Source organism: Schistocerca cancellata, chromosome 5, assembly GCF_023864275.1.
Source record: "Schistocerca cancellata isolate TAMUIC-IGC-003103 chromosome 5, iqSchCanc2.1, whole genome shotgun sequence".
In the NCBI taxonomy this organism is placed as follows: domain Eukaryota; kingdom Metazoa; phylum Arthropoda; class Insecta; order Orthoptera; family Acrididae; genus Schistocerca; species Schistocerca cancellata.
In genome coordinates, this window is record NC_064630.1 from 422397087 (window position 1) to 422421435 (window position 24349).

Genomic DNA, 24349 nt, shown 5'->3' on the forward strand with positions numbered 1-24349 from the left:
GCAGGGATAATACACAGGCAGGGATAATACACAGGCAGGGATAATACACAGGCAGGGATAATACACAGTCAGGGATAATACACAGTCAGGGATAATACACAGTCAGGGATAATACACAGTCAGGGATAATACACAGTCAGGGATAATACACAGTCAGGGATAATACACAGTCAGGGATAATACACAGTCAGGGATAATACACAGTCAGGGATAATACACAGTCAGGGATAATACACAGTCAGGGATAATACACAGTCAGGGATAATACACAGTCAGGGATAATACACAGTCAGGGATAATACACAGTCAGGGATAATACACAGTCAGGGATAATACACAGTCAGGGATGGGAAACAGTGTACTATTGTGGGGGAGCAGGGGGTGGCTATTTTTCATTTCAGTGCACAATGAGAGGTAGCCAAAATCCCTGCAGAGAATGCAATTCAGGTGCTCCAGACCCAGGTGGTACTGAGTCACAAGAGGAACACTGCTTGATGGTCAAACTGTGGGTATGCGGGGGATGGGTGAGACAATGCACAGGAGATCCGTTTCTGGACATGGTCGGGACAGTAATTTCGATCTTTGAAGGCCTTAACGAGATACCCACCCAGCATGGCTAGGCTGTATGGGAGTGACTTCTCTGTGTGCAATGGGCGACAGCTGTCGAAGTGGAAATACTGTTGGTGGCTGGTATGTTTGATGTGGATGGAGGTACTGACTGAGCTATCCATGATGTGGAAGTTGACACCGAGGAAGTCAGCATGTTAGGGTGAGAAGGACAAGGTGAAGTGAATGGGGAGAAGGTACTGAGGTCATGGAGAAATGTGGATAGGGTGTGCTCAACCTCTATCCAGATCATAATGATACCATCAGTGACTTAACCAGGTGAGAAGGGATTCTGGATTGCTATTAAGGATGCCTCCAGATGGCCCATGGATAGATTAGCATAAAATGGTGCCAAGTGAGGCCCACAGTCATACAAAGGATTTGTTTGTATGTGATGCCGTCAAAGGAGAAGTAATCATGGGTGAGGATATAGCTAGACACAGTGACTGAGACGGAAGTTGTAGGTTTGGTGTCAAATATTGGGAAAGTCAATTCAATTGCAGCAAGGTCATTGGGATTGGGTGTGGGTGTGGTGTACAGGGAGGTGACAACCAGGTGGTAAAGGTAGAAAAACTGTGGATGGTTAGTGAACAGAATGGTTAATGTCTTACATGGAGAGTAGGTTAGAGGTAATATGCTGCACAATATAGTCAAAATATTCAAGAAAATTATGTAACTACTACAGTTAAGAAAATGTTTCAGAATTTTTATTTGGAAAAACCAATTTCTCACTCACTCGCTGTACACTTCCAGCGCACTCTCCTGAAAATTAGTACCCTAGGACATTATGTAACTACTAACAGATACCATTATTTACACCTGAGAAACATACATAATATTAAAAAACTTACATTTGTGATAAAAGTGAATATAGATGCAAATTCTGTCTCAAAACACAAACCCACTTTATTGCATCCAGATGAGCTATGTTGTCACATATTTTATAAAGCTTCCTTTTCTGCATAAACAATGACGGTATACAGTTGGTATGTTACGATATATGTATATCGAGCTTCTTCATAGAAGACAGCTACAGGGTAAATTAGTTATTGAAGGAGAGAGAGAGATACTAGAGTGATTTCTATATTGAAATCGATAAATATCGCAGACTTGAATTTTATAGTTGCATAGTTTGGGAACGATTGAGATGTCTCAGTAAACAGTATAGCCTCCTACTTGAAGTTGGTGAAGTTGTCAATATTTCTCAATTCTTTGAAACTGTAGCAAACATTCCTGCTTGTTCGAATGAAGATGATAGTGACGTAGATGCTTGGTTGCAGAACGACAGTGATGGTGGTTACGGAATGACGGTCAATGACGAAATTTATACTGTTGCCTGCTGTATTACAGATTACGACAGTGATAGTGGAAGGGATAACGAAAGTGACGTTTCAGGAAAAGAAATAATGCCTCATATGGAGAATACTAACAGTTTACCTAGAACTTCAGCCGGAAACAAATCCAGCTAAACCGATGTTGACGGCCATAGTGGCCAAGCGATTCTAGGCGCTTCAGCCTCGATCCGAGGGACCGATACGGTCGCAGGTTCGAATCCTGCCTCAGGCAAGGATGTGTGTGATGTCCTTAGGTTAGTTAGGTTTAAGTAGTTCTAGGGGACTGAAGACCTCAGATGTTAAGTCCCATAGTGCTCAGAACCATTTGAACAAATCTGAACCGACGTTAGTGCAATGTGCATGCAATTACAATGCATGTGTGGTGTAGCCCAATTCGGAAATGTAATGTGTGTAAGAGTGCATTCGTAAAACAAAGAGCACACTTTTACACAAATGCAACAATGTATCAGTGATCTCAAATTACACTCTGATGCAATGCAAATTGTAGGGAAGTTGAGTGGTTTCTGTACGATACAAACGACTAATGGCAACATAGGACTAAGCCACAAGAGACAGGATCTTGTTTATCTGCTAGTTTACACTGGAATTATATGGACTCTTCAATGTGTCAGTTTCAGGAAGCGTGTTTTGAACTTTGGTTGCGCGAGATTAAGGTAGATGTTGGTCCTGAAATACACTGTTTACTGTTCAAAAATCAACCGTCAATTTATGTAATGGTGCCTGCCCATGTACTGACTGGATCTGGTGATCAATTTACGGCACAGCTATTTACTGTATGAGGTGCATTCAAGTTCTAAGGCCTCCGATTTTTTTTTTTCTCCGGCGAGAATGAGGACTGTTTTAAATACTTAAATGGCGACGTTTTCCTTACTTGAACAGCGTGCAATCATTCGTTTTCTGAATTTGCGTGGTGTGAAACAAATTGAAATTCATCGACAGTTGAAGGAGGCATGTGGTGATGGAGTTAGGGATGTGTCGAAAGTGCGTTCGTGGGTGCGACAGTTTAATGAAGGCAGAACATCGTGTGACAACAAACCGAAACAACCTCGGGCTCGCACAAGCCAGTCTGACGACATGAACGAGAAAGTGGAGGGAATTGTTTTGGGGGGATCGCCGAGTGACTGTTGAACAGATCGCCTCCAGAGTTGGCATTTCTGTGGGTTCTGTGCACACAATCCTGCGTGACAACCTGAAAATGCAAAAAGTGTCATCCAGGTGGGTGCCACAAATGCTGACGGACGACCACATGGCTGCCCGTGTGGCATGTCGCCAAGCAATGTTGACGCGCAACGACAGCATGAATGGGACTGTTTTCGTCGGTTGTGACAATGGATGAGACATGGATGCCATTTTTCAATCCAGAAACAAAGCCCCAGTCAGCTCAATAGAAGCACACAGATTCACCGCCACCAAAAAAATTTCGGGTAACCGCCAGTGCTGAATAAATGATGGTGTCCATGTTCTGGGACAGCGAGGGCATAATCCTTACCCATTGCGTTCCAAAGGGCACTACGGTAACAGGAGCATCCTACGAAAATGTTTTGAAGAACAAATTCCTTCCTGCACTGCAACAAAAATGTCCGGGAAGGGCTGCGCGTGTGCTGTTTCACCAAGACAATGCACCCGCACATCGAGCTAACGTTACACAACAGTTTCTTCGTGATAACAACTTTGAAGTGATTCCTCATGCTCCCTACTCACTTGACCTGGCTCCTAGTGACTTTTGGCTTTTTCCAACAATGAAAGACACTCTCCGTGGCCGCACATTCACCAGCCGCGCTGCTATTGCCTCAGCGAATTTCCAGTGGTCAAAACAGACTCCTAAAGAAGCCTTCCCCACTGCCATGGAATCATGGCATTAGCGTTGTGAAAAATGTGTACATCTGCAGGGCGATTACGTCAAGAAGTAACGCCAGTTTCATTGATTTCGGGTGAGTAGTTAATTAGAAAAAAAAATCGGAGGCCTTAGAACTTGAATGCACCTCGTATGTCAGACATATTTGTTCTATTTCAGCCTGTCTTTATGAACACATTCTAATATACATACTGTGAAACCTGTACTATAGAGCCAAGTTTAATATATTTCGATGATGACTTGTGATACTTTAAAATGGCCACAGAATAAACCTGTAAATGGATCCTATCGCCCACCAGACTCATTTGGTATAACTGAAAACTTCAGAGAACAGCTCTGTCACCTGTACATAGGTTCCCCAATCATATTGTAATAATTGTGGAGACTTTAATCATCCAACAATTAACAGCTAACATTACAGTGTTGTTAATGGCGGCCTGATAAGACATCCTGTGAAACATTACTAAATGCCTTCTCTGAAAACTACCTAGAACAGATAATTTGGAACCACATCCATAATGGACATTATTCAATTTAATGGGAGCAAATAGACCTGACCTCTGAGGATGTCCGCATCAACATCAGTGACCATGTGTGGTTATGGCAACAATGGTTACTAAAGTACAAAGGACAACTGAAACAAGCAGGAAGATTTATATATGGTCAGTAAACTAGATAAAAAATCAATAGTGTCATATCTCAATACGGAACTTTAAACTTTCAGCACATTGCAGGAGCATGTAAAGGAACTACGGCTTGAGCTTAAAAGAATAGTTGATTATGCACTGGATAGATATGTACCCAGTAGAACAGTTAATAATGATATACAGTCACTGAAGAAACTTCTAAAGAAACAGCAATCATTGTATTACAGGTGTAGAACAGTGTAGGGCTTTGGACAGAAAGATGCTGAATGAAACTCTTGATTGTGAAGGGAGCAACACGTGAAGCCTTCAGTGACTACCGGAGCAGAATGTTGTCAACTGATCTTTCACAAAAACCAAAGACATTCTGGTCGTATGTAAAGGCTATTACAGGCACCAAAGTTAGTATCCAGTCCCTAGGCAACGAGACAAGAACAAACTGAGGGTAGTGAAGCAAAAGCTGAAACACTTTACTCCATTTTCAAATGTGCCTTTACAAAGAAAAACTCAGGCGAATTGCCCCAATTTAATACTCACTGAAAAGATGAATGAAATCAGCATTAGTATCAGTGGTGTTGAGAAACAACTGAAATCATCAAAACTGAACAACACTCCATGGCCCGATTGAGTCCCTATCAGATTCTGGTGCTGAATTTGCAGCCGAGTTAACCCCCTTTGAACTGTAATCTTAGATCACTAACAAAAAGCCATGCTCGATAGTTGGAAGAAAGTGCAGGTCACACCCTTCTCCACGAAGGATAGTAGAACTGATCCACAAAAATACTGTCCAATATACTTGACATCCATTAGTTGTAGAAGCTTAGACCATATTCTGTGCTTGAACGTAGTGTGATATCTTTAACAGATTGACCTCCTCTATGGATTTCAAAAACACTGATCTTGTGAAACCCAACACATACTTTTCCCATAGTGGGTGTAATACTGTACGGATATGAAATGGAATGATTACATAGGCTCAGTCCTGGGTAAAGCAGATGACAAACTTTGGTTTATTGGTAGAATACTGGGGAAGTGCAATCAGTCTACAAAGAAGATTGCTTACAAATCACTCTTTCAACCTGTTCTAGAATATATATTATAGTTATTCCTCCACCACCACCACCACCACCACCACCACCACCACCACATTGCTAGCATTAACAGCTAGCCACTGGGGTTTACCATAACAACATTTTTTGCACTTTTAGTAGAAGGTAACAATACACACTACTTTGTGTTGGAACATAGCTGTACTCAGTCACATGATTAGTTACTTTCCACTGAGATTGGTGTCTACAGTTCACTTTGTTGAGTAACATCTTTGATGTCTAGGGATAGATTTGAAATAATGTCCTCCCCGCACTGCTCAAAACTTAACTAAGGTGCAAACATTTCCATAAGCATATAATTTTTTGTTATTTCATGTCCGTCACACCACAAACATGTCTGTTTCAGTAACAAGTGAATAGGCGTCTTGCTGCATCAGTCTTCTTACAGTACTTACAATTAGACACTATTTAAGACTAAATGGAATCAATTCACATCATCTAACCTTTTTTAGGTTTTTGCTGGGAACAAAGTCAGAGCAATAACTCTGCACTAAGTAGGTACTATGAATGGTCAGAGTAACAGTGGTGGTAGTATGAAGTATACAAAAGCTTCAGTGAAAAACAATTTACTTTCCTACCAAGAATAATAAGTTTTTTCAGTGATGGAATCAACTTACTTCCTTATCTGCATAGTTTTCACTAGAACACAGCTGCTGAATAAACTGCAGGACTTCGGGCCAGCTCTGGCTTGGCAGCTCATGTTTCACCAGGATTCCAACAAATTGTGCAATGGAAGTCTTCACACTTTTCTGCTGTTCTTTGACCAAAGTCTCCAGTATACCTTGTTTGATCCTGCACAAACACCAATTTAATAAGTGCTCATTGTTAATACATCAGAGTCGATGCTACAGTCTGTACTGTACATCATATTCATGTCTACCATATGCTATTTTGACAAACATCTACAGACTGTGCTTGAGTGGAAATTCATTTGGGTTCTCACTGATAATTCCTCCATTTTATTAAAACATTAATTCCTAGTATCTCAGGAACTGACACACACACACACACACACACACACACACACACACACACACACACACACACACACACACACACACACACACAGAGAGAGAGAGAGAGAGAGAGAGAGAGAGAGAGAGACTTAAAAAATACCTGAAGATAACACTGTGTTCAAAATTGATAATTATTACATTTATTCATATAGAGCTACTAAAAGGTACTAGCTGCCAATTTTATTTTGCAGGAGAATTGGTTGGCTGGTTAGGTCATCAGTCCTCGGTCAATGGGTATTTCATGTGGAGTTAGTGACGTCTGCCAGGAATGTGATGAGATAATGAAAGTACACAGGAGTGGTAAAATCTATGCACTGAAGGCAACACTGAGGCCAAAGTGGAGAAAAAAATTATGAGGAAATGAAAGTAAATGGATTGGGCCAGTATGTAGGTCAGAAGAGATGAGGGGGTCTCCTAAGGCTCATCGGTGGCAAAAGAAACCCCACCCATACCTAATACCAACCAATCCAACTAAAGGTTAAGATAATTACAGAGTGAAGAATGCCTTCTTGTCATGAATTCAGAACAGTAAAAATGAGAAGACTGAAAACTTAATGGACATCAATGGGACTGACAATAATAAAGCAAGATGAGAGAAATAGTTACAGGAGAAGGTGGGTGTGTCCCGAGCTCTGCATACAATAGGAGCACCACCTTTTTCCATTCGGGTCAAAGCATTAATGAGGGAGCAACACCTGCTATTCAACAGTGACACCCCTAAAACTTAATACAGGGTGCAGAAGAAGGGGCAAACAACACCTAAAAGCAATTAATACCGAGTAAAAGAGGGATGACAGGGGGTCCAAGTATGCAGGGTCAAGGGTCCCCAGATGCAGCAAGCAACAAGAGATGCCCCAATCCCAACCATTCCGAAGGTAGTTTAAAACTCCATTTATCATAATAAACACCTCTAGCATGGAGGAAACTGAGAACTAGTTCAAATGTCTATGACTAGCCTTCCAATATTAGAGACAAACAATTCCAAAGATCATGCTCATCATGGAGAGCCAGAAGGTGGCGGCATTTCACTGGATATGAGCTGTCTACAACACTCCACAACCACAAGATGGGGGTAGCTCATTACACAAAATAAAACTATGGGTTAGTTTAGTATGACAAATGCAAAGGCACGAGGATGGTAGATTAGTGGGGGAGTAGCCCACCAGACAATGTTACATTTCTGAGACAGCAGACACCTTATCTGCAGCAACAAATCCACATTCAAGCCTGTCAAAATGAATATGGGACGAGTAATGGTTCGTCTAGCCAAACAGTCTGCCATTTCATTTCCTGCAATACCCACAACTTGGGAACCAGAAGTCAGTTAAGCAGGCAATACAACAAAGGTCCAAGATGTCATGAAAAGCAGATACCACAGATCAGTTGCCTGATACTGCTCATTGAGTCACTACAAAATAGAATATAGTCAAAGGAGGCCCCTTTAATAAAGCTTAGGGCTCAGTTAATGACCATCAGCTTTGCCATAAAAATGCATGTTCCCAGCAACCAATGTTGTTCCTGATTGGCAGGACACTTAAAAGCATATCCAATCTTATCCACAGTTTTAGAGCTGTCACTGTAAATAAAGATAGCATGCCTATACTAATGAGGAACTGAAAGGAACGGAAACTGAAAACCCAAGGGAGCAACAGACTTTAGGACCTCAAAATAGATCAGTCCTAATACATTGCCTGGATACCAAGGGGGAGTGTACAGGTAAAACATGGGGAGCACATTTTAAGGAGATGAGTCCAGGTCTCAGGACTGCGAAGTATGCTCCAACTGAGGGCGGGTGTCAGGGTCAGTGCCCTCATATGCAAAACTAATGCTATGAGTTGGATGAGTAGGAAATTGTAGGATCACAATTGCATAAGTGTGTAACAGCTGGTACTGATTGAACTGAAAAGGGATGATTCCCACGTCAGCAAGCAGACTATCTACAGGACTAGACCAGAATACACCGGAGTGGCCAGTCTGACTCCACAATGGATTATGTCTTATAGTTTCATAGTGAAGGTGCTTCCAAACCAGACCTGGTACTCCTAGGCAATTAGGATGAAAACAGGGACCAGTAAATGATGAGATAAATAATACAATTTGCACCCCAATATGTGCGGCGAGGAAGCACAGTGCATTAAGCTTCTGGAAGCAGCTAGTCTTTAGCTGACAAGTGTGAAGCAGCCAATTCAGCTTTATATCAGAGAGCAGTTCCAAAACTAGAGACTGTGCAACTAAGGCCAAGCACTGTGTACACAGGTAGATGGATGGCTGGCTGGTTGGATGGGGGAGGGGATCACATAGCGTGGTCATTGGTCCATGATTTAAGGTGGCAGGAAGCAAAGGAGGAACTGAAACAGCACAGCACAGCACAGCACAGCACAGCCAAGAGGGAAGGGGGAAAGGGCAAATAAAGAGGTAAATAGAATGTCAGGGCAGCACAAAAAGTAAAGAACAGCAGGACAGGAGGGTGGGGGAATGGCTTGAGTAGGGGCACGCCAGAGACTTGCACCAGCATCGCCACCATCCCTTCCCAATACCTGCAACATACCATGATCACATCAGGTGAAGAAGACACAAGAAAAAGGTAAACAAATGGCATAGAAGACCAGATAAAACACAGGGAGAAGAGGGGGAGAACCTGGCCCAAGTGGAGAGGGGGCATTCATTGTGGAGTATACAACCATAGGTCAACCCAGTATGGCCAATATGAAGACAGCAGAAGATGGTAGGTCCCCGCCTGTACGGTTGGAGGGAAGAACTCCGCCATGATGGCACCTTCCTTGATTGCACGAAGTTTATTAGTCAATGGGGTAGCCTGCCAGGGGAGTCATCTCACTAGTAAGGAAAAAGGAATTGGACGTAAAGCCACAAATCTGCCCCTAGAGGGGTCACAGAACGGGTGGTAGATGTCTGCTCTCCCTCGGACATTTGGCAATTCACTACTCGGGAGCCCAATGTAAGTGAACCGAACAATCAGCAGCACCAAGATTCACAAGAAGGTTGTGGATGGCAGAAGCCAAGAGGTGGCTTGAAAAACACCTAACCTAAAGGCCACTCATTGAGTCAGTACACAACAAAACTCAGGTGAAGGAGGACCTTTTAATAAGTTAGAGGGCCAAATAGAAGGCCATCAGTTCTACAGCAAACAACCCATACATGGCAGGCAAGAGATGATCTTCAGTGCCAACAAAAGATGTGACAGTACATCCCATGTGATCAGCAGATTTAGAGCCATCAGTGTAGAAAAACAATAGCACCCTGACACTCCTGTAAGAGTGGGCCACCATTGTAGTGATGGGGGTTTTGAGCCCTGGAATAGATCTGTCCAAATTCAGGGCTGATGAACTAACCAAGTGAAGGTGGTTGAGAGCGAATGTGGTGAAGAAGAAGAAGAAGAACAACAACAACAACAACAAGATAAGGGAAGATGGAAAATGCCATGAGGAGAAGCAAGACGGAGCCTAACTTATAAACCAATCTGAGTGCAGGCAATGTTCCAAAGCAACAAAAATACTAGCAGGGGTGTGCAGGGAAAGAGCAGATAGTGACAACATAGAAAATCAGCAGCTGTGACTGCCGAACAGAAAGGGGAAGGATTCCAGCATCAAACATAAGACTTTTCCCAGTGTTGGTGTGAAAGGCATCAGTGGCTAAACAGACACCATGATGAACTGGGTCCAAGAGGAGCAGCATGAAAGGGGCAGCTGATCCATGAACTTTACAACCACAGTCCAGACAAGACAAAACTGATATCCAATAAAGGTGGAGAAGAATCAACCAATCTGTGCCCCAAGTGGTGTTGGCAAGGAAGTGAAGTACAGTAAGTTTATGCAAACAGCCAATCTTCATATGACGGATCTGGGGCAACCAAGTAAACTCCTTGTCAAAACGAACACCCAAGAAACAGAATTTGGGGACCACAGTCAGGTGTTGGGCATTGAGGTAGAGCTCCGGATCAGGACGGACCGTAATATGGCGACATAAATGCACCAGCCTCGACTTAAGGGGGAGAACTGAAAACTATGCAAGTCTGTTCACATGGAAGCAAATCAGATGGCATCCTGGAGATGTTCCACAGAATCCACTGAGAGGCGGCTTGCCTAAATACAGAAATCATCCACATATAGAGCAGGGGTAACCAACAGTCCAGCAGAAGCCCCAAAGTCCATTAATGCTGTAATATACAGAGAAGTTGCAGCATTAGAGAATTGTAGCGAAATGCAGGAAGATCTGCAGCGGATAGGTACTTGGTGCAGGGAGTGGCAACTGACCCTTAACATAGACAAATGTAATGTATTGAGAATACATAGAAAGAAGGATCCTTTATTGTATGATTATATGATAGCGGAACAAACACTGGTAGCAGTTACTTCTGTAAAATATCTGGGAGTATGCGTGCGGAACGATTTGAAGTGGAATGATCATATAAAATTAATTGTTGGTAAGGCAGGTACCAGGTTGAGATTCATTGGGAGAGTCCTTAGAAAATGTAGTCCATCAACAAAGGAGGTGGCTTACAAAACACTCGTTCGACCTATACTTGAGTATTGCTCATCAGTGTGGGATCCGTACCAGATCGGGTTGACGGAGAAGATAGAGAAGATCCAAAGAAGAGCGGCGCGTTTCGTCACAGGGTTATTAGGTAACCGTGATAGCATTACGGAGATGTTTAACAAACTCAAGTGGCAGACTCTGCAAGAGAGGCGCTCTGCATCGCGGTGTAGCTTGCTCGCCAGGTTTCGAGAGGGTGCGTTTCTGGATGAGGTATCGAATATATTGCTTCCCCCTACTTATACCTCCCGAGGAGATCACGAATGTAAAATTAGAGAGATTAGAGCGCGCACAGAGGCTTTCAGACAGTCGTTCTTCCCGCAAACCATACGCGACTGGAACAGGAAAGGGAGGTAATGACAGTGGCACGTAAAGTGCCCTCCGCCACACACCGTTGGGTGGCTTGCGGAGTATAAATGTAGATGTAGATGTAGATGTAATAGCAATGAGAAAAATGACACTTAACATGGAGCCCTGTGGAATGCATTTCTCCTGGGTCTGCAGAGAGCTGAAAATGGTGATCAGTGGGATAGGAACTGGCTAATAAAAATTGGAGGGGGGGGGGGGGGGAGGGAACACTCATGGAGTGTAAGGAGGATGTGATGGTGCCAATCTGTGTTATAGGCTTTAGAAGATTGAAGGAAACTACGACAAGGTGGCATCACTAAGAAAAGGACTGCCAAACAATGGTTTCCAATCGAAGCAGACTATTGATCAGAGACTGTCTCTCTCAAAAGCCATATTGGGAAGGAGATAAAAGGTACCGAGATACAAGGACGCAAATGAGCCAACAAGCCACCATCTGTTGTTTTAACCTGAAGGGGACATTGGGCACACTGATCGGCCAGTAACTATCAAGGGACGATGGACCTTGCCAGGCTTAAAGACAAGAACCATAATACCGCTTTCCAATGAGAGGGGAAAATGCCTTCGAGTCAAATATGAACACCTGGAGGAGATATTGCCACTGTGGATGATTCAGGTGTTGAAGTAGTTGGTTATGGATGGAATCAAGGCCAGGAGCTGAATTGTGGGAAGAAGAAGAGAAGACCAGAAGAAGCTCCCGTTCTGTAAATGGTTCACTGTAGGATTTCACCTGACAAGGGGTAAAACCTAAGTGGGAAGCTTCACCTCACTGTTTCTGGGGGAGGAAGGCAGCAGAATAGGAGGCTGATGCCAATGCTGTCCCAAAATGGGTCAAGTTTTTCTGTGAGAACTGATGGATCATACAAAGGCCACCTGGAAGGACAAGGCCCAGAATGAAAGACTGTTACTGACAACCTTTGAGGGTGCAGAGTGTAGCCCATGGCCATGACAAAGGGACTGCAGAACTTAGGGAGGAGACAAAGTGTTCCCAACACACCTGATTATCTGATTAATTAACGGCTTTGGCATGAAGACTTTTAAAGATAAATAGACCGGTGGAGGACAGGTGCCACCTAAGACGTTTCATGGGGCAATGGCGATCATAGATGCCAGTGGCAATGGCTGTGCTTCAACTTAGAACATGCTAGCAGTGAAAGGAGCCTGCCAAGCAGGGAATGGATAAGCTGGTGGCATGAATTATCTTATCAGATAGATCACGGATAACTCCATAAATACAACATCATAAGGAACATGTAAACATGACATGGCAGGCACACAGAGGCCAATCAGCACAATGGAAAGCTTAGCAGGATAACCTAGCCATAAGGAGATGGGAAGGGAATATGAGAAATAACAGGAAGTGGTCACTGTCAGAGGTCATAGTGTGTTGACGAGTGTGGGGAAGGAAGAAGGGGAGGGGAAGTGAGCAGAAGGTCATGGCAGATGAAGTTCCATAGGTGGCACTAAGATGAATAGGGGAACCATCATTAAGTAGGTATAAGTCATGGTCTGCAAGAAATGTGTCAATAAGGAGGAAGCTCCTTCGCCAGTGGGTACAGGAAGCTGACACTTCTCCGGCCAGGGAGGTAGAGTGGCACATGGAGTGGAGGGCATGGGAAATGCAGGGGAGAGGAGCAAGGAGTAGTACAGGGGTAAGGATGAGGGAGAAGGGGGAAAAAGATCTAACACATGCTGAGATGTGTGTCATCAACACAGGATGAAAACAGTCATATTTCTGAAGAACCTCAATGTCGAATAAACAATCGTGGCCCTTTTACTCCTGTTATCTTCTTTTCCTCCTTATAAATCGGGCAATCTGGTGAGTGTGGAGAGTGATGGGCATGACAATTAACAGACATGGGCAATGGAACTGAAGGACTCCCCTCACGGAGTGGATGTCCATATTCATCACACTGAGGGTCATCCGTACAGTGGGAAGACATGCCCGAAATGCAAACACTGAAAACTTCTCTTGGGTGGTGGGACATACGGCTTCATGTCACACCGATAACACACAACCTTGACCTTCTCTGGTAGAGTATGTCCCTTAAATGCCAGAGTAAAAGTGCCTGTATTAATGTGATTCTGAACCCAACAAAATGAAAGCCCCATTGTTCCAGATTGGCCTGGTGTTCCTCATCAGTTTGAAGGATGAGGCCCTTACGAAAAATTGCTCCCTGAGCCATACTCAAAAGACTAGTAAGGAGTAATGGACACTGGGATGTCACCAACATGGTCACAAATATGAATGTATGGATGCAGTTTGGGTGGCAGCAGAAGTTCTGATCAACAGTGAACCCGACCGCATCTTACTGAGGGATTCCACTTCACCAAACCTGCCTTCATTATTTTCCACACAAAGTTATGGTTTTGTGATGGTGAATGTGTCCTTGTCCATATTAGTATACATCAGGTAGTGGGGAAAAGTGTTTCACCCAAGCCAGTGAGCTCTTCCTCTCTCAGTGTAGCCAGGGAAGGGAAGGCCACAGGGTCATAAGAAGCAGCAGTAAATGATCCACTGCCAACAAAAGAGATGACCAGTATTTTGGAGCATAACACGTTTCATATGCAAAGTGTCTGTCCTGATACCACCCACTCCAGTCCGGGGATGTTTCACCCCGTGAGCATCACCCAAATACAGCAGGGGACATCTAACATGGTGGCCATTGCCAGAAGTTCCGATGCTCCAGAATGACAAGCAGTAACTCCTAAGCACGCACTGGGAGGCAACAGCTCATGTGTTGAAATGGATACCTTTGTTGTCAGGGATCTCAACTAAATGGATATGTAACAGCCCCACTACACAGACTGGCTACATGTGCTAGTGACATAGTGGAGCTGGGGGAGGGCACTATGACAGGGAAGGAAGAGGGAGGAGGAATCCCACCAAAGATGCTAGAGAGGGAGTTGTTCACCAAATAACTCACACCACAGAGAAAAGATATAGAAATGGAGGTCACACCCCAAAGGGGGGGGAGGGGGGAGGAAGTAAAAGAGGGTGAAAAGGAAAAAGCAAGAGGAACAAAAAGTGGAAAGAGTAGAAGAAACCAAGTGTATAGTCAGGCAACTTAAGTAAGAACACCAAGAGAAGGGAAGGTGGCAGCAGAGGGAAAGGAGCAGGGACAGGGAAGGGAAAGTAGCAAGAACAGGAAAGAATGGGCACAGAGAAGGAAATGCAGCCCAGGAAGGAAGAATGGGCCACAATAGCACTTGTGCAGAGTTCTGTGTCACGATGAACCATGATATAAGAGAAATGCATGAACCGCATACCTGCCTGAAAGAATTGGAAAACATAAGAAAGGGTATATATGAAGGGCCTTTGGATGGGACCTTGGAGCTTGTGTTCAGCAAAGGCTAGACTGGGAGCTGTACCAAATGCTCAAGTTATTGACATAAAACTCAAGGTGAGCAGTAGCCCAGACAGGCCACTAGCCCACTGATGGCAATGGAGAGTATAACATTCCACACGGAGGCCTGTGGCGTGCCATTCTCTTGCAGCCATGGAGAGCTGAGCTAAGTACCATCTACGGTACGAAGGCTCAAAGGGGTGGTGGATATAAGTAAAATGTGATGGGGCCAAGCACTATCCTATGCTTTCTGTACATAAAAAAAGACTGATGAGATGTTGGTGTTTATAAAAAGCCTAGCCGGTTGTCAATTCCAAACTAACCAGATGGTCAGTTGTAGATCATCATCTAGGAAACCACACTAATAGGGTAACTAAAGGCACCAAGGTTCAAGAACCTAGCATAATCAATGGGCAACCACCATTTCAAGGGATCTGTAGGGCTTGTTGGTGAGGCTAATGTGTCATTAGCTGTTTAAGGACATTGGGATTTTACCCAGCTTAATGACTGGTACAACAATACTTTCTAAGCATTGTGAAGGAAAGACTTTTGAGCCAAATATGGTTGAGGATCTTTAATAGACAGCCTTTGAGTAACCATCAGACATAAGATTACCTAATCTTTAACTGGATACAGGCCTGGGCCAAGACACCAGTCTGAATCAATTCCCAGTCACTGAAAGGTTCACTATATAATTTGGTGTCTTAAGGAGTGCAGCACAGGGAAACACCTTCAACTTCTCATTAATTTGTTTGGAAGGCTTCCAGGTAAGAAGAGAATACTGATGCTACCAAAAAGTGGGTCATAAGGTGTTTAGCAAGAACCAATGTGTTGTTTGGAAGACCACCCTGGAGGAAGAAAGAGGGTACAGTCTTTTCTTTCTTTGGTGACCAGGAAGACAATGGAGCTTAGCCTTAATTTTGGATGAAGAAGCATATTACACTTTCACAGAGGAGACAGTGCTCCCAGCATTCCTTCTTACTGTGTTTACATTGAGAGTCTTAGCATGAAGGTGTAAAAGTGAGGAGGGTGATTGTGAATGATGTCATTCAAGACGTTTCAGGACTCTTCGGCAATCCTGAACAGCAGTTGCAATCCTTTGCTCCAACATGCCAGCAGCCAGCAGTGGAGGTGGCCTGTAGAAAGGAGACTAAGCAGTTCCAGTGGCAAACTGGAGCCTTCCCCCCAACCTAATCAATGCAGTGTGAGAGGGTAAAGGTGGCAACAGAGGCAGAGAATGGCAAGTTGGCTCTTCAAAGCACTCATTGTGGCAATTTCTCAGACAAGGGAGTGACAGGACACTAGAAAGTGGCCAATGTCATTAAGACCGCTGTGTAGCGACGATCGTAATGAAGCCACAAGACTAAGAGATCATGAGGTTGATAGCAAAGAAGGGTGGGCAATGAAGTGGGTAGGAGTGTCATCCTTTAGACACAGATGAACATTGGAAAGGAGCTGGTCAATCAGCAGGCTCCTACTAGATTCCACTAGTTTATGATGTTTTCTTCAGCAAATGTTAATCTGCAGAGCTGATCATGGAGCTTCTCCGTGACAGCTGTTTGCTTTGCAGTACAAGAACTCTTTGCCAGCACCGTGTGCATCAAACACAGAATTAAGTTTCCAATCCACCACACTTTAAGGGTTTTACCATAATGTGTTTGTAAGCTCATTATCCTATACAGGGTTTACATATACCAACATTTTTAACTAAGGCCTAGTGACCTGAACCAATCTACAGAAGTTACTTTTATTAGCCCCTTACTAGTATGTTTATGTGCACCAAAATCTTGAGTCAATACGCATAGCCTCCTCTTGACATTTTAGTAATAAGTCACCATAAAAACTAGTGATTGGGTGGCTGCTGATTGGTTTTATAAAATTTGATTACAGACTGACGGAATCAGTTTGTCACTATTTTGATATCAATTATAATTTTTGGCAGAAATCAGAGTCAGCTCATATTGGTGGACTAACAATCTCTGAACTATAATACCTACTGTAGAAAATGATGTAACAATACGTCATACTGGTCAGATGTCTTTCATGTAGTAAATTTCTCTTGTGGCAACATAGAAAATAATGTTATGTGGAAACTAACCTTTGCTCTTTATACAGAATGCCAAAGGATTGACTATTCAGCTACAAAGACTACCAGCAAAAATTTACCTAACTAGGATACTGACAACACTTGCTTTATAGTTCTGGTAATAATGCCTCTTCCACGCATTTTCTATGTAATCTGGAAATACTGGATGACAATGTCAGTGCTGTATTGGACTGGCTGCCATTTTCAGCAACCAATTTTTGCTGCTCAGTGTACACCCCACATTACTTTGCATTATTAAATTGTTCTCTGTCTCATGGGAATGAATTATCTTTATTGTTATGGTGAATGTATTTTACATTCTTACAACTGTTCTCACTTTTTTCTGAATACATTATGTTTTCTGCAGTTATATCTCTATCAGTATTTGACAGTGGCTACAACTCACTGTACGAAACATAGTATGGCTGTTATTTTGCAATTTGCTACTTTGAACAGCTGTGGACACATGCCCTTGCTTTCCCACCACAACTAATCATCCCTGCAAACAGTTCAGTAATTACACTGCATCACTGTCTTATCCAATGAAATGTCACTGTATATACATTAGGTAGACATCAGCACAATTCCACAGTTTCAACGTTATAACAAAATGAGATAAGAAAAGAGGATTTAACCTAGTTTCAGAACGACAATACTACTCAATTATGGTAGCAAAATCAAGGCAATGCCACTGCCATACTCTCATACTATGAGACAATACAGATCCATTTTACAATTATCCTGTGGCATCAGTGTACATGTGAATCTAAATTACTGCTAGCCAAATACTGGTTCTGAAATTTTCTGTATCAGGGTCCAAATTTGCTACCACCAAGTGAAGTACTACTGTACTAAAATTTATTGGCGAGCAGATTTTTATAACAGAATACAAAAGGAGCCATCACCTCACTGAAAATGTTGCAAAAGTGTTCTGCTTTATTTGCAAAATGCATTTCAGGAGCTGACTACCACAGTAGTACTGCTGTTGAAACACAATGAAAAATGTAACAAAGTAGGTAGCTGCCCCACAAGACTTTTTAGGTTCTGCAAATATCAGTTGAGCACTCACTACTATGATTACCACAGCTGTTAAGTTCCATGAAGTCAGATCCCCAACTTAATGAACTGCATCTGCCTCTTAATGTCCATAATTTACAATCTTCCTTCTATAGTAGACTCGATTGGTGGGATGGGGAGAGGGGAAGGGGGATTGCTATATGGGGCATTCGTCCTATAAAATTATATTTTCATTTTGAAATCTTCAGAACTAAAGAATGACAGTAGCCTGTGTGTCAGGCTAGCAAGATTAAAACCAATTACTAGTAAGCTACTGTTTGCAATAGATACGACCAACTGTCAGAGTCTAGTGGAGAGGAATCTCTAGTAGCTGTAGATGTAGGATGTATGCAGCAGACCTCAGCAGTTACAGTGGCTGGGACAGCTGAAAAGTCTAAGAGAAAGGAGGTGGTTCTGCTGTTAGGTAGTTCTCATGGCAGAAGTGTAGGCCAGCAGTTGCAGGAAGTGTTGGGGAGTGAGTACCAGGTCACCAGCATTGTGAAGCCTAATCCAAGATTGGATCAGGTGACTTAACATAGGGGGGTTATGTAGGGATTTTACTAAAGAGGATCAGGTAGTGATTGTGGGTGGGGCTGGTAATAGTATTGATGGGGATGGGGAGTATGACATAGATGATGACCTGGAAAAGATAGCCACTCAGACTGGCAACATGAATGTGCATTTCGTAGAACGTCACGATCGGCCTCATGTTAATATAGCTGTCAGGTGTAATAACATGAGACTTGGGGGTGCACTGATGACAAAAGGCATGAGTCCCATTTCAGTTGTGTCTGTGGAGTCTATCAGCAGGACAGGTTTCACTAGACATGGCCTGCACCTCAACAGGTACGGAAAGGGGAGGTTGGCAAAGCTTATAGGTGACAGCATAGGTGGGGGTGGTGGGATCACTCATGGGAAAATTCCTGTAGTAGTGGGTGTTAGAGCTGCACCTTTTTTTAGATGAAGTCCACTGATAGGTATTCCTGCTTAAGGAAAGTCTCTCTAACAAAGGAACCACTTTCGACAAAACTTAGGTATCCGATTAATGAGGGAATTAGTATATTTCATCAAAATATACAAGGTATTAGAGATAAAGTTAGTGAACTGCTTATAGATGTTGACTCTGAAATTATTGGTATATCTGAACATTTCTTAAAGAAGGAGATAATTCAGAGGCTTCCTTTACCAGGATACAGTTTGGCTGGCATCTTTTCTAGGAGCTCTTTGCGGTGTGGGGGAGTAGCCATGTATGCGAAAAACGGTATCCCATTTGAGTCAATTGCTGTTTTGAAGTATTGCACTGAAAAGGTGTTTGAATGTTGTGCAGGTGTGGTTAAATTTCGTGGAGTTAAGCTTCTAACTTGTTATTCATAGATCCCCAGAGTCCGATTTCACAACATTTTTGCTACAGCTTGAGGAGGTTCTTGGCTCACTTTATAGGTAGTACCAAAAGTTAGTTATATGTGGTGACTTCAATATTAATTGTGCAAGTGATTGTGCAAGGAAAAGGTTGCTGGTAGACCACCTTAATTCATATAATCTTATGCAAACCGTATTCTTTCCAACGAGTGTGCAAGGGAACAGTAGAACAACCATAGACAACATTTTTGTTCATTCCTCATTACTAGAAGGGCATTCTGTTAACAAAAAGATGAATGGCCTTTCAGATCATGATGCACAAATTTTAACTCAAAGATTTTTGTGTTGCAACACAGTTAAATAAAGTTATCAACTTCTTAGGAAAGCTGACCCACTTGCTGTAGAGACCTTTGTAAACCTTATCAAGGAACAAGAGTGGCAAGATGTTTATAGTGCTGATACAGTAGACAATAAATATAATGCTTTCCTCAAGACTTTTCTCGTGCTCTTTGAAAGTTGCTTTCCATTAGAACGTTCAAAACAGGGTACTAGCACAAACAGGCAACCTGGGTGGCTGACTAGAGGGATAAGAATATCCTGTAGAATTAAGTGGCAATTATATCAAAACGTTAGAAACAGTCAAAATCTAAATGCAGTAGCCCACTACAAACAGTATTGTAAGCTACTTAAAAAAGTTATTAGCTAAGTCTCAGGATAAAATTAAAATCATACGGTCAGTCGTAAAGGAAGTGGCTGGTCTGCAGAGACAGGTCGAGGATATAGAATCAGTGCGTAGTGGGAATGTCCGTGTTACTGATAAGTCGCATATATGTACAGTATTTAATAATCACTTTCTGAATATAGCAGGTGAACTAAATAGAAACCTAGTCCCAACAGGGAATCATATAGTGCTCGTAGAAAAAAGTGTTCCGAGACTGTTACCTGAAATGCTCCTCCATGATACTGACAAGAGGGAGATTGAGTTAATTATTAAATCACTAAAGACCAAGAACTCTCATGGATATGACGGGGTATCTAGCAGAATACTGAAGTATTGTTCTATGTATGTTAGCCCAGTACTTAGCCATATCTGTAACTTTTCCTTTACGAGTGGTCAGTTTCCTGACTGATTAAAGTACGCGGTAGTGAAGCCACTTTATAAAAAGGAAGACAGGGATAATGTCGACAATTTTAGACCTATTTCTATGCCATCGGTGTTTGCTAAAGTTATCGAGAGGGTTGTATATACAAGGTTACTGGAGCATTGAAATTCACATAATTTGCTGTCAAATGTACAGTTTGGTTTTAGAAATGGTTTAACAACTGAAAATGCTATATTCCCTTTTCTCTGTGAGGGTTTGGATGGATTAAATAAAAGGTTGCAAATGCTAGGTGTTTTGTTTGATTTAACAAAGGCTTTTGCCTGTGTTGACCACAAAATATTACTGCAGAATTTGGACCATTATGGAGTAAGGGGAGTAGCTTACAATTGGTTCCCTCTCACTTTAAGAACAGAAAGCAGAAGGTAATTCTCGGTAATTCTCTGCAATATTGATAGTGGTAGTGATGTTCAGTCCCAATGGGCCACTTAAGTGGGGCATTCCCCAAGGGTCGGTGCTGGGGCCACTGCTGTTTCTTATTTATATAAATGATATGCCTTCTAGTATTATTGACGACCCCTCTCTGAAGTTGTTATCTGTGGGATGCCAAAACACAAGAACCTATTAGAAACCAAAATGTGAGCCACTGAAATTGCCAAAATATCCTAAATAGGTACTGCTTCTGGCTATCTAGTAAAACAGAGGGAGACAGCCTACGGTATCCACATGTAAATGAGAAAATCTACCAGAAGGAGAGGGAAAAATCACCAACAGGAACCGATATGCCTATTAACCTTATATGTCTGACATTTTAGGCATTTCCTGGCCCAGCACTGGCACACCTACATTCCCAGCCAAACGACTTTTTCTGTTATTAATCACGCCGTTTCCCTAATTCTGATGTTGGCCAAGGTGAGAAAAAATCCAAAAATATTTCTGTTTGATGATGACACCAGCTTGGTAGTGAAGGATCCTGTGTGTAATATTGAAACAGTATCAAATAATGTAGTTCATGAAATAAGTTCGTGGCTTGTGGAAAATAATTTGATGCTAAATCACAGTAAGACTCAGTTTTTACAGTTTCTAACTCACAATTCAACAAGAACTGATATTTTGATCAGACAGAATGGGCATATTATAAGCGAAACGGAACAGTTCCTAGGCGTTCGGATAGGTAGTCAGCTGTTGTGGGAAGCCCATGTTCAGGATCTTGTTCAGAAACTAAACGGTGATTTATTTACCATTAGAACAGTATCTGAAATAAGTGACAGTTCAACACGAAAAGTAGTCTACTTCGCATATTTTCATACACTTATGTCATATGGTATTTTTTGGGGTAATTCTTTTGATTCAAAAAGGGTATTTTTGGCTCAAAAACAGGCTGTTCAATAGTCTGGGAATTCTGACATTGCCCTCACGGTATATATTTTCTTTAATGTCGTTTGTTGTTAGCAATATTAGCTTATTCCAAAGAGTTAGCAGCTTTCACTCAGTTAATATTAGGCAGAAATCAACTCTGCATGTGGAACGCACTTCCTTGACTCATGTGCAGAAAGGAGTGCAGTATTCTGCTGTATCCATTTTCAACAAGCTACCACAAGAACTCAAAAATCTTAGCAGTAGACCAAACACTTTAAGTCTAAACTGAAGAGTTTCCTCTTGGCTCACTCCTGTCGAGGAGCTCCTGGAAGAACTGAAAAATTAATCAAATTCTAGTGTTACATCGTTGATTTTCTTTATTTAAACTTACGCATTGTCGCCTGAATATCTTTCTTATATTTCATTTTATCTGATTCTACTATTGCGTTATAATTTCATGTACTGACTCGTTCCATGACCATGGAGACTTCTTAATTTGGGCCCACGGAACAATAAATAAATAAAAGTACTCTCTCAATTTAATCAGGTCAACTCCAAGAACAGTGACTTTCAAATCTCATTCTGTACCTGCTGCATTTTTAAAACTCCCATGTCATTTACTGACAAAAATGAACTATATGTCATGTCCAACAATATAAGCAACCTCAAAAGCACTACTTTTAAATGACAATGTTTTACATGCAATGATTCTAAAGACTAACACACAGCAAGCAGTACATTTGTTTGGCACCTTCAAACTTTTCACATTTTGACATTCATTTGTACTTCAATTGAAGAAATTGCTGCGGGCAGTATCTAATTTGTCCACTAGAGATTATTTAAGAAAAATTCCTGATATTTTGTGACCATGAACTTCATGAATGATGCAGCCTAAGCCATTTATCATTTTTGTACATTAAGCCCTACATTATTTCATGTTTAAAATCCTTCTGATACTGTCATCATTGGGCCAAAACGTGTTACCTTATTTTGTTTCGTGACAACAGTTTACATTATGATCATTTTCTCCAGTAATTCTTCCTCAGAAATTTTGAGCTTTTATTTCCTTCTCATCTTCATTGCCACTTCACATACTGATTTATTACCCTTCAATCATTTGCCTTATAAGCAATAGTAACATTACAAGTGAAGGCCTTTGTTTTGCAATTTTAAATTGTGTGTGGGTATATACATTTTGTTGCATATGTGTTACTTAAATTTAGGCATGCTTTAATAGGTCATGTGAACAGGGCACACAAATTTCACTGCCACTTCAACGTATTGGCTATTAATTTTATAAACACACACACACACACACACACACAAAAGATTTGTGAGTGGGGTGAGGGGTCCAACAAGTAACTCCAGCTCTGATTAGGGAAAGATGTCTGTTGTACCCTTTCCAATGACCCTTTATTTCTTAGCGGACTTTAAACAAACTACTAATAAGGTCAGATTTCACACTACATAAAAAATGACTTGTTTGCTTCAGCGGAAACACCAAGAATTGCAAAAAACTGCTATGGATTTGCACTGTCTGTAGCAAATAAAACCTGCTAGCATTAAAAAAAAAACGCATTCACTTGCAGTGACTACGCTAAATAGCAACTTTCTCTACGACAAGATGTTTATTTAGTCAACTCACTTATTTCTCAGATCCTCTGGTAATTTCATCCAATGTCTCCTTCGTCCAAGCCTCTTCCTAAGCAATACGGCAGCATATTGACGTATTTGAGGATTGTCTGATGACCCGACAACATTACATAAAAGTGGTATAACGTCCGGTTGCTTAAAAGCCTCTTTCAGTTCTTTGCTGCCCTGGAAGTTAATAACAAGTTGTGGGAGTACATTCTTTAAATACAAAGTTTTCGTATCATGGCAAAAATAGCACAACACTTTTTTATCTGAAGCAGAATAAACGACAGCAACAGATGAAAACACGTGTATGAAGAGTGTATTACAGAAGTTTTTATTAGAAGAAAATTGTAATTTCATACGAAGTGGATACGTGACAAAATAAAATTAACTGCGTGTTCGTCTTCGAATATACCTCCTTAATGACAGCACTGTCAGACACCAGCAGCTTTTTCAATATCTCCTCCATCCTCGTAATACTGCCGCACCGCTTCTTACCTACATCTACTGTTGCCGAAGGTTTGTCAAAGATATTTAACCTCAAAGACTGCCCAAAGAATAACACGCGTAAACAAATGTCCATTTCATGATTTTTGCAAGGATTTGCTCACATCTGAAAAGGAACTGGGAGGTATACCTGTTCCTATATGGAACATTTGCATAAATCATTAAGTAAAAAGTTGTTATTTCTTCAGCTACGAAAATGATACACGAGCACTCTGCGTTTCCTTTAATCAATGTTGATGGCATTGCGTAGTGCCACATACGATTGTTAGGGTGGATAAAATTATTTATATTATTTCTTTGCATCGCCTGACATAATGTGCCATTGACGCTTTTGTCAAGGGCTGGAGTGTATAAAAAGAAATAAGTTTTCGCACATTAATGTGATCTTGCAGAGCGAT

The 24349-nt window shown here is 41.9% G+C and overlaps 1 protein-coding gene across 1 annotated transcript in view; it reads right to left on the minus strand.

Annotated features, from left to right (window-relative positions):
• LOC126187471 (importin-4-like) overlaps nt 1–24001 on the minus strand; it is a 132444-nt gene extending 108443 nt beyond the window's left edge. Inside the window, exons 1-3 of the mRNA XM_049928569.1 lie at nt 23860–24001; nt 23455–23627; nt 6187–6361 (exon numbers count right to left, since the gene is read on the minus strand). Of these exons, the coding sequence (XP_049784526.1) occupies nt 6187–6361; nt 23455–23627; nt 23860–23913 (402 nt within the window). The 5' untranslated portion in view covers nt 23914–24001. The remainder of the gene's footprint in view (nt 1–6186; nt 6362–23454; nt 23628–23859) is intronic.
• Nucleotides 24002–24349: the final 348 nt, after the last annotated feature.